We start from the raw sequence: 15,126 nt of genomic DNA, 5'->3' as shown, positions 1-15,126 counted from the left end.
GATCTTCGTTTTCTGAATGTTGAGCTTTAAGCCAACTTTTTCACTCTCCACCTTCACTTTCATCAAGAGGCTTTTTAGTTCCTCTTCACTTTCTGCCCTAAGGGTGGTATCATCTGCATATCTGAGGTTATTGAGATTTCTCCCAGAAATCTTGATTCCAGCTTGTACTTCTTCCAGCCCAGCATTTCTCATAATGTACTCTGCATAGAAGTTAAATAAGCAGGGTGACAATATACAGTCTTGATGTACTCCTTTTCCTATTTGGAACCAGTCTGTTGTTCCATGTCCAGTTCTAACTGTTGCTTCCTGACCTGCATACAGGTTTCTCAAAAGGCAGGTCAGGTGGTCTGGTATTCCCATCTCTTTCAGAATTTTCCACAGTTTATTGTGATCCACACAGCCAAAGGCTTTGGCATAGTCAATAAAGCAGAAATAGATGTTTTTCTGGAATTCTCTTGCTTTTTCCATGATCCAGCGGATGTTGGCAATTTGATCTCTGGTTCCTCTGCCTTTTCTAAAACCAGCTTGAACATCTGGAAGTCCACGGTTCACATATTGCTGAAGCCTGGCTTGGAGAATTTTGAGCATTACTTTACTAGCGTGTGAAATGACTGCAATTGTGCGGTAGTTTGAGCATTCTTTGGCATTGCCTTTCTTTGGGATTGGAATTACCTAGAGGCTAATAATGGAGAAGGCAATGGCAACCCACTCCAGTACTCTTGCCTGGAAAATCTCATGGGTGGAGGAGCCTGGTAGGCTCCAGTCCATGGGGTCGCACAGAGTTGGACATGACTGAGCAACTTCACTTTCACTTTTCACTTTCATGCGTTGGAGAAGGAAATGGCAACCCACTCCAGTGTTCTTGCCTGGAGAATCCCAGGGACGGGGAGCCTGGTGGGCTACCGTCTATGGGGTCGCACAGAGTCGGACACGACTGAAGTGACTTAGCAGCAGTAGCAGCAGCAGAGGCTAATAACTAAATGAACACAAAACTATATGTTCAGGGTGAGCTGGGAGAATGTCTGACTAAGGTAGAAGGTTTAGCCCTCCGGTTTTCCAAATCTGCTGTACATTATGTCATCTGGGGAACCCCGAAAAAGCCTGCTGTCTATGTAGCATCCTATACTAATTAAACCAGAATCTCTGGAGGTGGGAGCCAGACAGTAGTATTTATGAAAGATTTCCAGGTGAATACAATACACAGCAAAGTTTGGGAAGCCCTTGTTCACCCTATTGAAAGCAATCCGATAATCTGTGCAAAATGTGATGACTTAAAAGCAGCTCTTCAGATCACAGAGAAAGCACTTTCAACATCCATGTGTCCTTCTGTATCAGTTTCCTAGGGCGGCTATAACAAGGTGCCACAAACTGAGTAGCTAAAAACAACACAAATGTATCGTCTTGGTTATGGAGGCAGAAAGTCTGAAATCGCGTTTTTGGCAGGGTCATGTACTCTCAACGGTTCTACAGGAAGATGTTCCCTTGCCTCTTCCAGTTTTGGGTAGTGGCCCCAGGCATTTCTTGACTTGTGGCAATCTAATTCTTGTTTCCATCTTTTTAATCTGTGTTTAAATTTCCCACTTTTTATAAGGACATCTGTCACAGTGGGAAAATGACTCACCCTAAAGACCTCATCTTAATTATATCTGCAAGAACTTTATTTCCAAGTAAGATCACATTCACCAGTATCAAGCATTATAACTTCCACACATCTTTGAAGGAACATAATTCAACCCACAATACCTAACTTTCAAAACTCCCCTAACAAATAAACCATAAAATTTAGTGGTGAGTGGTTTAATCAAGAACCCCAGCTTAGACAGAACTCAACTATGTGGCAGCTTTTAAGAGCTTAAAAGGACAACAAATCTGAAGGTACGTTAAAGAGAGCATCCATCCATCTCCATCTCCTCAGTAGTTAAGACTACTCTATTATTAAACAATAAAGGTTAAAAGAATAAAGTGCCCTCAAGCTAGTTTCTTCTAGCCCTGACTATAGAACTTCTATTTTAAGACACACCTTTAGCAAAGTCCAAAATTCTCTACTCCAACAATAAAGTCCCTTCTGATATATCAGCCTAAAGGTAGAGCTTATATTTCTTCCTATGCCCTTACAGTGAAGCCAAACTGGACAGCACTGTCCATCCCTGGCACTGTACTAGTTTCCTGGGCCTGCCATAACTAGGTACCACACGCAAGGTGGATTACAGCAGAAATTTACTGCCTTACAGTTTTGGAAGTCAGAAGTCCAAGCATCAAGGTGTTGGCAGGGCAATGCTCCTTCTAAAGGTGCTAAGGAAGTCTCTCTCCTAGGTTCCTTGGCTCCTGGATGCATTACTCAAGCCACCTTGCCATATCTCCATGTGGCTCTTCACGCTGTTCTTCCTCTACGTCTGTGTCCAAACTTTCTATTTTTATAAGGACATTCCCAGGTGGTGTGGTGGTAAAAGAAAAATTTTGCCTGCCAATGCAGGGGACACAGGTTCGACCCCTGGTCTAGGAAGGTCCCACGTGCCAGGAGCAACTAAGCCCGTATGCCACAACTATTGAGCCTGGGCTCTCAAGCCCAGGAGCCACAACTACTGAAGCCCACATGCCCTTGAGTCTATGCTCCACAACGAGAGAAGCCACCACAATGAGAAGCCTACATCCTGCAGCAAACAGGAGCCCCCTGCTCACCCCAACTATAGAAAAGGCCTAGTTGAAGAAGTTAAAAGAAGACCCAGCACAGCCAAAAATAAAAAATAAAATGTTTTTAATTTAATCACTCTTCTCCTTTCCTGCAATAGCTAATTCATCCCCACTCCAACAACTTGGACCTTAGTTATATGACATAAATTGAGTGGATGAGCTGATCAATCACAGCTTTAAGAGGTATTAGAAGTATCTGCCAGTGCTCTTACTCTTTTCTTCTGCCACAAGAATGAACATGTCGTACATGGGGTCTGTTCCAAAAGCTTGGATCTCCAAATAAGAAGACATAAAACAGAGCCACAGTCGGCCCACATTATCTACACGCAGAGATTGGAAAATAAATCTTTATTTTTGTAAACTGGTGAAATTATTTATAATCTTAAAAGAAAACTAATACACTTTGAAGTAGTATTTTGATTGCATATATCCCTAAGGGATGTAACCTAGAGACCAAAAAAAAAAAAAAAAAAAAAATCACAAAAAAAGTTTAAATTGCTTTCTGTAGTCTTATTATAGTAATTCTATTAGTATTATTAATTTGAATATTTTTATAAATATGTAACAAATAAGAAATTATGTTAAATACATCCAAAATTTTCCAAAAGAAAAAATATATACAAATAGGGCAGCAGTAAAAATATTCTCATCTTCTCTTCATGCTATACTACTCTGTGTACCTCAAGCTGGCTACCCCTTAAGGATACACTGCAGTATGCTAGGGAGTATGAGAAGACAGAGGATAAACATGTCGCATTATCCCAGGGAACACTTTTTTTTTAATAATAAATAAGTGTGGTCATTTTACTTTTATTAAAAAATCTCTTATCTGATGGAATTTAGTTAAAAAAATTATTTTAATGTTTATGATGCAGATATATTTTTAATAAAATCATACAATACAAATCAAGCTTTAAAACCTTTGAGTAAGCTTAAATTTGAACTGAAATATAAGCAAGAATTCGTGATTTATTTCTCCTACTAAAACATACGCATTTATTTCCTTGTTCTAAAAAGGCCTCACAGCAACTAATGATAACCTAGTAGTAAATAGCACTCCATGCTTTGATTACAGTCTCTAAATAGAAATAAAACCGCTTTAGAGGAATGACCAATTCCAGGACTGAAGCAGAAAACCTGGAACATAAAGGAAACAACCAAAGGCCACGTGGGTCATGTCAAAAGGAGACAGGAACCACAATGGATTAAAACACCTCAAAAATAGTTCTTAATCCATGCGATTATAAAAATTAAAAATATATTTCACATCACTGGTCACACTGAAAGGGCATCACCAATTCATCAGTCTAAAAACTGGTAACTAAAACAACTCAAGCACATACCCTGCTTTTGTTGTGAAAGTTCTGTTTCAGAATATCCCAGTACTTGACTAGGAAGAGCCCTTCTTTACAGAATTCCATCTAATCAATGCAAAAACAATGATAGGATTTTAAAAACAACAATTTTCTATCCCTAAGAAAATCAAAATCTAGGCAACAATCATTAATGGCACTATGACCACCAGGGGGAAATCCAATGTGGAATTTTATAATGGATATATTAGACTAACTATAACTGAATTCACTTATCAACATCAACACCACAAAAAGTGACACAACCAGATGGTCCATGCCTCAAGGTGAGGCAGAAGGAAGAAAAAAGGACTTCATGATCAAAGAAAAGTGAATTTCATCACACCTCTTAACTATCACTTTAAAGAAGTTACAGGAGGACAGCAAGAATGTATCAGTAATTCCACAAGGATGTGCTGTGCTTAGTGGCTCAGTCGTGTCCAACTCTTTGTGACCGTAGCCCTCCAGGCTCCTCTGTCCATGGGGATTCTCTAGGCAAGAGTACTGGAGTGGGTTGCCATGCCCTACTCCAGGAGATCTTCCCAACCCAGGGATCAAACCCAGGTCTCCTGCAAGGCAGGCAGATTCTTTACCATCTGAGCCATCAGCAAAGCCATATGACTAGCCAAATCAAGAATGTGAGGAATTTGACAAGACAAATTTATTTCTACCAATAGGTGGAAGAGACTGGAATTTAGCAACCAAAAGCAGTGTGCAGATCTTGCTTGGATTCTGTTTAAAAGCAACCATCTGAAAATGTCATTAGGGAGAAAAAAATAACAATTTTAACTCTCTTTCCCTCTTCCAGTTTCTCATCAAGCTTTCATCTTTTCCAGACCACTGTAACAGTTAGAGCCTAGTGTTTTCTCCATAAAATGAATGTGAAGGACAGGGAAATCTATAAGAATGAGGACAGTGAGTGTAAAGACAAAACAATGACTTATTTCACACTCAACATGCATCCTAGTTTTCTGACCTTGATTTGAATATGAAGTCCTGGACCTGACGCTCCTTTCTCTGAAAAGTAAACAACTGCAGAGAAGACAACTTGGTATAAATTTATCTAGACACACTCCATTTCAGCAGACTGACTATCAAACTGCTGATCAATTTTCTGCTTCTCAAGTACAGGTATAAGAACAGCCTGCTTCCCTCAATATGATGCAAAGGCATGCTGGCTACTCAATAAATAGCTACTCAATACACACACAAAGCCTCAATAAATAGCTAACACCCCCCCACCAATAAATAGCTCACACACACACACACCCACCCCTAAGGCACAAATTAGAGGGTAAGAGTGCTTTTCTTCTCATTGCTCCCAACTTCATCTCTTTCTTGAAGAAGGAATTATTACATTTAGGGAAAAGAAAATACTGTCTTCACACAGAGACATCAACTTCAGAATCACTTTGATCTCCACTGAAAATATTAAGGAGTTGGCAGTAAGCTTTATTGAAAGTGAAAGTGAAGTCGCTCAGTCGTGTCTGACTCTTTGTGACCCCGTGGACCGTAGCCTACCAGGCTTCTCCGTCCATGGGATTCTGCAGGCAAGAATACTGGAGTGGGTTACCATTTCCTTCTCCAGGGGATCTTCCTGACCCAGGGATCAAACCCAGGTCTCCCGCATTGCAGGCAGAGGCTTTAACCTCTGAGCCACAGGGAAGCCCCAATTATTAGTATAGTAAAAAAAAAAAAAAAAAAAAACTTGATTACCATATGGTAAACAGATATTTCGGAGAAGGCGATGGTACCTCACTCAGTGGAGAAGGAAATGGCAACCCACTCCAGTGTTCTTGCCTGGAGAATCCCAGGGACAGGGGAGCCTGGTGGGCTGCCGTCTATGGGGTCGCATAGAGTCAGACACAACTGAAGCGACTTAGCAGCAGCAGCAAACAGATATTTAATCTTTGTTTTTAACCACAATTATACAACTAAACTTACTCTTTAGAGCAGAATTTTCTTATACAATTCTCTGAACTAAAGGAAAAAGAAACATTCTTAAAAAAAATTTTTAAAAAAAACAGTTTTTCAGGGCATACGTCAAAACCACTCAACTTCAATTAAAATACCTATAGTTATAAGAGTAATCATTATGAAAAAAATGTTACAAATAAAATGTTATATGAAAATGAATACATATGTTAGAAACAATGAGCATTTGAACCAAGTCATATAAGTTTTTAGGACTAAAACTGTTCCCACAAATCATACCTATATTCATTCTACTGCAAGGTTTTTAGGCATTTTATAGGTACTCTACTGACCTAAAGGGCTTCCCTGGTGACTCAGTGGTAAAGAATCCACCAGACAATGCAGGAGACATGAGTTTGATCCCTGGGTTGGGAAGATCCCCTGGAGAAAGAAACAGCAACCCACTCCAGTACGCTTGCCTGGAAAATTCCATGGGCAGAGGAGCCTGTCAAGCTACAGTCCGTGGGGTCAGAAGAGAGTCAAACACGACTCAGTGGTTAAACAACAAATGACCTAAAAGCTCAAAATATAAATTATAATAAATAAAACACAAATCAGGAAAAAAAATCTTTATTTTAACCTCAATTACATAACTAAACTTACTTTTTAGAGCAGAATTTTCTTTGGGCCTGCTGATACAAAATAACTGTTAATTGATACAATCTATAATATATAAAATATTAGGAATCATAGGCTTTAGAGCTTAAGGGAACAGGAGAGTTTTCCCCTCCTGGTTTAGGTTGCCCTAATATTAATTATTCATTCCAAAGAAATCCCAGGGCTGATCTCCTTCAGAATGAACTGGTTGGATCTCCTTGCAGTCCAAGAGTCTCAAGAGTCTTCTCCAACACCACACTTCAAAAGCATCAATTCTTCGGCGCTCAGCTTTCTTCACAGTCCAACTCTCACATCCATACATGACCACTGGAAAAACCATAGCCTTGACTAGACGAACCTTTGTTGGCAAAGTAATGCCTCTGCTTTTGAATATGCTATCTAGGTTGGTCATAACTTTCTTTCCAAGGAGTAAGCGTCTTTTAATTTCATGGCTGCAGTCACCATCTGCAGTGATTTTGGAGCCCAAAAAATAAAGTCTGACCCTGTTTCCACTGTTTCCCCATCTATTTGCCATGAAGTGATAGGACCAGATGCCATGATCTTAGTTTTCTGAATGTTGAGCTTTAAGCCAACTTTTTCACTCTCCTCTTTCACTTTCATCAAGAGGCTTTTTAGTTCCTCTTCACTCTCTGCCATAAGGGTGGTGTCATTTGCATATCTGAGGTTATTGATACTTCTCCTGGAAATCTTGATTCTAGCTTGTGCTTCTTCCAGCCCGGCGTTTCTCATGATGTACTCTGCATGTAAGGCCTGGTGTGCTGCGATTCATGGGGTCGCAAAGAGTCAGACACGGCTGAGTGAATGAACTAACTAACTAGTATTAATTAAAACCTCAAAACATTTACGTGTAAATACACAATCATTTTCTCTTTAAAAAACTGGTTAAAAAAAAAAAAAAAAACTAAGAGGGATGGTTCTAGTATTAGGTGTGAGTAGTATGCAAAACTGAAACCATGAAAACAGTGACTGCAAAATGGAGATGAAAACAAAGCATCTGCTATTTCCAAAACTTATACAGAGATATGGGCTGAGAGAGGAAGAGCAAGAAGATCAAACAAAGAACTTCATCCCCTTTCTGAGTTTCTGGGTACTCAATCAGTTATCACAGGGTTATCTAACTTTGGAAAGGTTTTCAATCTATTCACAGCCAGTAGGGAGGAGTCTGGAATTATTTCCCTTTGGACTGTTCTATATTGAAGAAGCATATTGTGTTGAAACTCAAGACTGCCAGAACTGAAAGAATGTTCCTCATTTCCATTATGTGATGGAAATGGGTTTACCTCTTTTTTGTCTTCTCTTACATTAGAGGTAAAGGAAGCTTTCAGAGTGATACTTAAAAGAATAGTAAAAAAGCAGCAAGAGGTAACAGCAGCAAATGAAAATGTTCATTTCAAAATTAATTTTTTATTTACATAGACCACTACTCTACAGAAACAATACTGGATCATATAATAGGATGATCCATAGGGTACGTTAGATTTTTCAAACATCATGGTGATTCAGTTAACAAGTACTGAACTCTAGGAATGACAGTTTATTTGTGTTCACTAAAAAATGCAAGCTATATGACAGCAGACACTTAATCCTTAACATTCACTACTATTGTGCCTGAAATAAGAGTTTGATTCATAAAAGACACCCAATGATTGACTATTGACCAAATGAATAAATGTTTCCCAGTAGGTCAGTGATGTTTTAAAAAGACCAAACAATGATCTCCAATGATGATTAAAATTCAGTGTTCCCTCTCATCTACTCCAATACTGATCTCTACTACTCTCTCAATTTCAGTAACTTGTATCTCCATTTCTTTGGGGTGGGGTGAGGTGCGGGGGACCGTGACACTATGTATGAAGGGAAAAAGGCCGCGTTCCAATTTCTAGCCTAACAGTCTTACTTAGTGTGATGTGTCAAAATCACCTGTGCAGCTGCTTCAAAGTAATGTTATAAATTTTGTGCCTACCAGGAAAAGTCTTAATTAAGTTTTAGCAAGTAAGACATACAGCCCAGGCATGTCTATCTTAACAAGTTCTCCATGTCATACAAACCATGCTTGCATCACACTACATACTTCAAAATCTTTAAATCCTGTAACTGTGAACAAAACAAAGTACACACACCCTCTTTTTCACTGTGTTCGTGCTAAGTCACTTCAGTGTGTCCAACTCTATGCGACCCCATGGACTGTAGCCCGCCAGGCGCCTCTGTCCATGGGATTCTCTGGGTAAGAATACTGGAGTGGGTTGCCATTTCCTTCTCCAGATGTTCCCGACCCAGGGATCGAACCTGTGTCTCTTTCATCTACCTGCACTGGCAGGTGGGTTCTTTACCACTAAGCTACCAGGGAAGCCCTGGTGCTAGTTTTTCACTGTAAACTCCTTATATCTTTGATCTACTCAGTTTCTATAACTGAATGGGTTTTCAAGACCATCTCACATTACTCCAGCTTCTCAGTATCCTCCAATTCCACATCATTCACCTGAACTGTATCTCCATTCCCTCCATTTTCATGCAGATCAGACATTTCAACACAAATGCTATCATCATGACATTTAACTATTTTGGTGTCTAAAACTATTTTGTTCCTCTGAGGTATCTTGCAATCGTTTTACTACATTTTTAACTTCCTTCTCAAATTCGCAGTTACCGATTTTCAAAAACTTTGTAAGGATTCTATCTCACTCAAAGCCCCTTAATTTCAGGTGGCTTTACTTCTTTGGTAAAAATTATTAGGACTTTCTGTTTTTTTGCTCACTTCAAAAACCTTTATTTTTATTCATCCTATTGTTCTGTGCTGACTGAAGAAGTAGTAGAAAAAGATACGAAAGAGAAAAAGTAGTCTCCATCACAGAAGCTGTTGGGTCTTCTAGATATATTATATTATTAGCAAATATCACCAGCCCTTCATAAAGGAATTTAATATAGTAGTGGCCAATAAAAAACAACAGCTTTTCTCTGCTCCAGTAATACACACCTATAAATAGAGATGAGAAAACACTCTACTTAAAAGACCAAAAATTTTTAAATATTTACAAAGGAAATGAACAAAAAAGGCACAGATTTAAATGACCAAACATTAAATTCAATTGAAAAATACAACGTTATCCCCATGTAGTGCAAGTGGAAATGTAAAAAAGAAAAAAATCCTTGGAAAACAATCTGGCAATTCTTATTAAAAGTAAAAATATTAGACTGGAAAAAGAAGAATTTGCCTTTTTTGTTTTTTGTTCAAATGTGGTCACACAGTTGTAATGTCACAGAGTTCAACTAAGATGTATACTGTACAATACAGAGAGGTAAAAACACAAATTCCTAAGGATGTTTATATAAGAAGACTGGGTTTTAATGGCAAAAAGGTTAGTATAGTGAATGCCCATTAAGGGGAAGAATCAAAACAAGATCGTGGTACATTCATGATATTCATGGATTGTAAAGTCATTAAAAACAATAAACTCATGGAGCTGAAGCTCCAACACTTTGGCCACTTGATATGAAGAGCTGACTTGTTAGAAAAGACCCTGATGCTGGGAAAGACTGAGGCAGGAGGAGAAGGGGACGAAAAAGGATGAGACGGCTGGATGGCATCACCAACTGGATGGACATGAGTCTGAGCAGGTTCTGGGAGTTGGTGATAGACAGGGAAGCCTGGCATGCTGCAGTCCATGGGGTCGCAAAGAGTTGGACACGACTGAGCAACTGAACTGAACTGATGGGGGAGGAAGCAAAAGAAAAGAGTACATGACAAAACGTATATCTAATGCATTTAAGTAAAAGAATATGTTTAAGTATATAAAGAAGAAAATGTTTTTGTTCTTGTTAAAATTTTATGGACTCTAAAGAACTTTGTTACTAATCACCCCCAAATTCAACAGGTCTTCATATGCCTTCATTATTTCATACTACGTGCCATTTCCAGAATTTAAGATTAAAAAAAAAAAACAACAAAACTTTAAACTTCCAACGTGACTTTCTGATTCTGTCCATTTCACTGATTTTTCTTCCTGCTCTAACAGCATATAGCGGACTTCTTTTTAGCCCTTTGACCTTCACTCCACTCCTTCAACTAAGGATCTCATCCACTCAGTTCAGTTCAGTCGCTCAGTCATGTCCGACTCTTTGTGACCCCATGAATCGCAACGCGCCAGGCCTCCCTGTCCATCACCAACTCTGGGAGTTCACTCAAACTCAAGTCCATCAAGTCAGTGATGCCATCCAACCATCTCATCCTCTGTCGTCCCCTTTTCCTCCTGCCCCCAATCCCTCCCAGCATCAGTCTTTTCTAATGAGTCAGCTCTTTGCATGAGGTGGCCAAAGTACTGGAGTTTCAGCTTTAGCATCAATCCTTCCAAAGAAATCCCAGGGCTATCTCCTTCAGAATGGACTGGTTGGATCTCCTTGCAGTCCAAGGGACTCTCAAAAGTCTTCTCCAACACCACAGGTCAAAAGCATCAATTCTTTGGTGTTCAGCTTTCTTCACAGTCCAACTCTCACATCCATACATGACCACTGGAAAAACCATAGCCTTGACTAGATGGACCTTTGTTGGCAAAGTAATGTCTCTGCTTTTGAATATGCTATCTAGGTTGGTCATAACCTTCCTTCCAAGGAGTAAGCGTCTTTTAATTTCATGGCTGCAGTCACCATCTGCAGTGATTATGGAGCCCCTCAAAAATAAAGTCTGACACTGCTTCCACTGTTTCCCCATCTATTTCCCATCTGAAGAATCACAAAACCACCATCTGTCCCGCTACATGCCAAACACATACACCCATCTTTCCCATTCCAAATATTCCAATTCTAGCTGCATATGAGCCTGCTCAGTCACTCAGTCATGTCCAGCTGACTCTTTGGGACCCATGGACTATACCCCTCCATAGTCCATGGGACTCTGGGATTTTCCCAGTAAGAATACCTGGAGTGGGTTGCCACATCCTCCTCCAGGGGATCTTTCCAACCCAGATATCAAAACCACGTCTCCTACATTGGCAGGCAGATTCTTTACCTCAAGCCACCTAGGAATCCAAATTCCAGCTGACTAAAGCACAAATATCTATGTCCTTTCAGTTATCATCACTCAGCATTATTGGAGGCAACTTATGCCCTATACTTCCCAAAATGTTTCTCCTCTTGCCCATAACTATTACTAATTCTGTAATTCACTAACATTTAAATTTTAGTAATTTTTTTTTTGCATTCAATTTTATATCTCGGCTTCTACCTGCTATCTCTTACCTTTAAAACACCTCTTCCAGCCATGCCTTCTTTTTTGCAGTACCTATCCCCTCTACTACTGCAATACCCTCAATGACTTCCAGGTCTCTTCATACTATCTTCAGACATCTACACATAAAATATAACGCTGCTTATGTCATATGTACTCATGACTACCTATTAGCTTCCACATTCCCTCTAACTTGTTTACAGAAGCATTTAAGTTCTCCTTGTCCAGTGTATGGTCTTCAGTATCCCTCTGAGTGTACAGCATCTTCTTCGAGTGTACTCTACATTCAAGGGAGTAAAAAATATTCTAACAAACCCCTAATTCCCACATTTATGATTTTTAAGCTCTCTGTTCCAACTACAAGTGTTAAAATTTTTTCTGTTCTTCACATGTCATCTCCTTATGAAGACTACTCAAATGTCAACATTAAAGGTGTTTCCTCCTTTCCTCCCGTAGCCCTAAAGCATAGTTTTAGAAAAACTCTTTTCAAAGTTGGGCAGTAGTAAAAAAAAAAAAAAGAAAGAAAGAAAGAAAGAAATTTAGGTTAGAAATTAGAGTATTTGTATTTTCTTCAAATGTTATTGTTTTTGACAGTAAAACATTAAATCAAGTCATTTAACTACCCTAAGCCCCAGTTTCTTATTCTGTAAAATAGAAATAAAATCTACTCTAAAAACCTCACAGGTAGTAGAAGTGCATGAAACCAATTTATAATTTATGTGTTAACATTATTATTCTATCATTTTATATTGTGCATATTTTTCAGTCACTATCAAATTGCAAGCATTTAAAAGGCAGTCTGTAGTTTACATTCTAGCACATAATAGCTATAAACAACAAGAAGATCAAACCAGTCAATCCTAAAGAAAACCAACTCTGAATATTCACAGAAAGGACTGAAAATGAAGCTCCAATACTCTGACCACCTGATGTGAAGAGCTGACTCACTGGAAAAGACCCTGATGCTTAGAACGATTGAAGGCAAAAGCAGAGGAGGCAGCAGAGGATAAAATGGTTAGATTAGCATTAGTGACTCAATGAACAAGAATTTGAGCAAATTCCAGAAGACAGTGGAGGACAGAGGAACCTGGTGTTCTGCAGTCCATGGGGTCACAGAGTTGGATAAGACTGAGCAACTGAGCAACAATACACACACACCCCCCTCCAGAAGTCATAAAAGCCAGCCCTCCTGCATAAGAAACATCATCAAAGCACAGTTATGTACTATGCCCTTGTCAAAATAAAACATCTACAATCCTCCCCACAGATAATCTTTTCAGGAAAACTACCGTCACATAGTATTTCTGGACCTCTGATTTAGTTCACCTGAAACACAGATAGGTAACTGGACAGGGGCCCTTTAAAATTGCTGAGAAACAGTTAAATAGGCCGAGAATTCTAGTAACATGTGTGTGTGTGTGTGTATGTTCTAGTAACATATATATATATATATGTGTGTGTGTGTGTGTGTGTGTTCCAATGACATATACATATTACACATATGTAAGTGATGTAAAGTGTAACTGTGACAGCAGTATCCTGTCCAATCCAAATTTATCCAACATTCATAGCTGAGCATTAGTGCTTTTGTTTACCCAAAATTCTAAAGGTTGACATCATGGTTATTTCAGTAATATGAAACAAGAGACTTTAAAATACAAGAGAATACAAGATAAGCACGCTAATTTTGTTTAAGCAGAAAGATCTTGTTTTCTCCTACTTTTACAAAAAGCAAAATTAATGATGGACAGTGTTTATTAATGAACGAGTTAGTGGAAATGATACTTTGGTCCTACAGAAACTTATAAATCTTGAACTTACTACGAGAACTTAAAACTCCTTGAGTTACCTTAGAAAACCACACAAACCTATTAACACCGTGTCAAACCAAAAAGCAAGACAGCTACTTAAAACTTCTAAGGCTTATCCAAAGGACATAGGAACCAACCTGAAGAGGCTCTCACTAGCCAAAATCAGGACATCATGAGCATCTACACAGAAAATGATAATCTAAAACACAAATGAGTTTAAATCCATGAGTTCACAGGATAAGGCATTTTACAGCAACCATGTCACACTGCTGGCTAATATTTCTTGGGATTTTGTTATTTCACAAAAAGATTGCTCTCATATTTGGTATCACATCTGCTCTTAGATCTCATATACAAACTCTTGTACTTATCTACTTATAACTCACTTTTTAAATCTAAATTTAAGATTCCCTAAGTCATCCTTGTAAGAATTTTAATCTACTGTTGCTATAATGCCTGGTAAGGCTACCATGGTTATGGATAAGAAAACATATTACTAAGAATTTAACTCTCAAAAATAATGGTCAAATGCCAAGAAGTAGTAGCAGCAAAATAAATTCATGGGTAACTAGGCTATACTGTGGATTAAAATAGGTATGGGTGAAAAAAGAAAAATCAAAGTTAAGAATGATGACACCACCTGATGAGAGTAGCAAACCACTTTGTGCGTTCGTTTTAAAAAAAAAAAAAAGCTCACCCTGTATGTGATGTTGCTGAGTTCCAGAAACAAACATCGGGCAGCATGACGTAACAGAAAGAGTCCTGGACTCAGTCAGGAGACTTCTGTTCTAGTCCAAGGCCTCAGTTTCCTCATCTGTAAAATGAGGGTGCTGAATTAGATAATCTGAAAGGGCTCTTCTGGCTTTAACACTGAGAGTCTATAGATGAGTTCAGGAAGAAGCAGTAAAATGTAGCACTTCTGTTAACAGTGAAGTTAACACTGCAAACAGCAGGTGGAACAGGGATGAAAACGATTTTCATAAATTTTGAACTGCTGTAAGCAATCTTTTCATAACTTTTAAGTAGATTTTTAGGATATAAAATTGTAACTTTTAAGATTTTGTAACTCTTAAAATGTTTACCTGCCTTAGTAAGTAACCTTATCATCTAAACCAGATTAGGAGTGAGTGACCAAATTATGACCTCAAAAAAGCAATTCACCTTTAGCCAATGAGACTGCCCAAGTGAAATCTTAAAAACAGTATAGGAATACCTTTGGGCTAGTTAATTACTTTAGGTAATAAAATGCCTCATAACTGATCTCAATTCTCAATTAAGTAACTGAACAAAGTGTAAAATGACACAAAAAATGATTAGAGAAAATCAATTAATTTTACTTGTAACAAAACAATAATTATGTTTATGATACCCTTCTTTGTTAATGAGTGTACCTTCCCTATGCATAACATTTTTCTTGTTAGCTCTCAAAACAGAACCTGACTGCTTTTGACAACAAGGT

The 15,126-nt window shown here is 38.5% G+C and overlaps 1 protein-coding gene across 2 annotated transcripts in view; it reads right to left on the bottom strand.

Moving 5' to 3' along the window:
* The window catches only part of TBL1XR1 (TBL1X/Y related 1), a 74,218-nt gene extending 59,737 nt beyond the window's left edge, over positions 1-14,481 (bottom strand). Inside the window, exon 1 of one of the 2 annotated variants that reach the window (XM_061415473.1) lies at positions 14,365-14,481. In XM_061415473.1, the coding sequence (XP_061271457.1) occupies positions 14,365-14,401 (37 nt within the window). In that variant the 5' untranslated portion in view covers positions 14,402-14,481. The remainder of the gene's footprint in view (positions 1-14,364) is intronic. The other variant, XM_061415470.1, reaches the window with a different exon arrangement.
* Between the last annotated feature and the right edge of the window lie 645 nt (positions 14,482-15,126).

The sequence above is a fragment of the Bos javanicus genome, chromosome 1, assembly GCF_032452875.1.
Source record: "Bos javanicus breed banteng chromosome 1, ARS-OSU_banteng_1.0, whole genome shotgun sequence".
NCBI classification, from domain to species: domain Eukaryota; kingdom Metazoa; phylum Chordata; class Mammalia; order Artiodactyla; family Bovidae; genus Bos; species Bos javanicus.
Note: the sequence above shows the minus strand (reverse complement) of the source record. Positions and strands in the feature narration are given on the sequence as shown.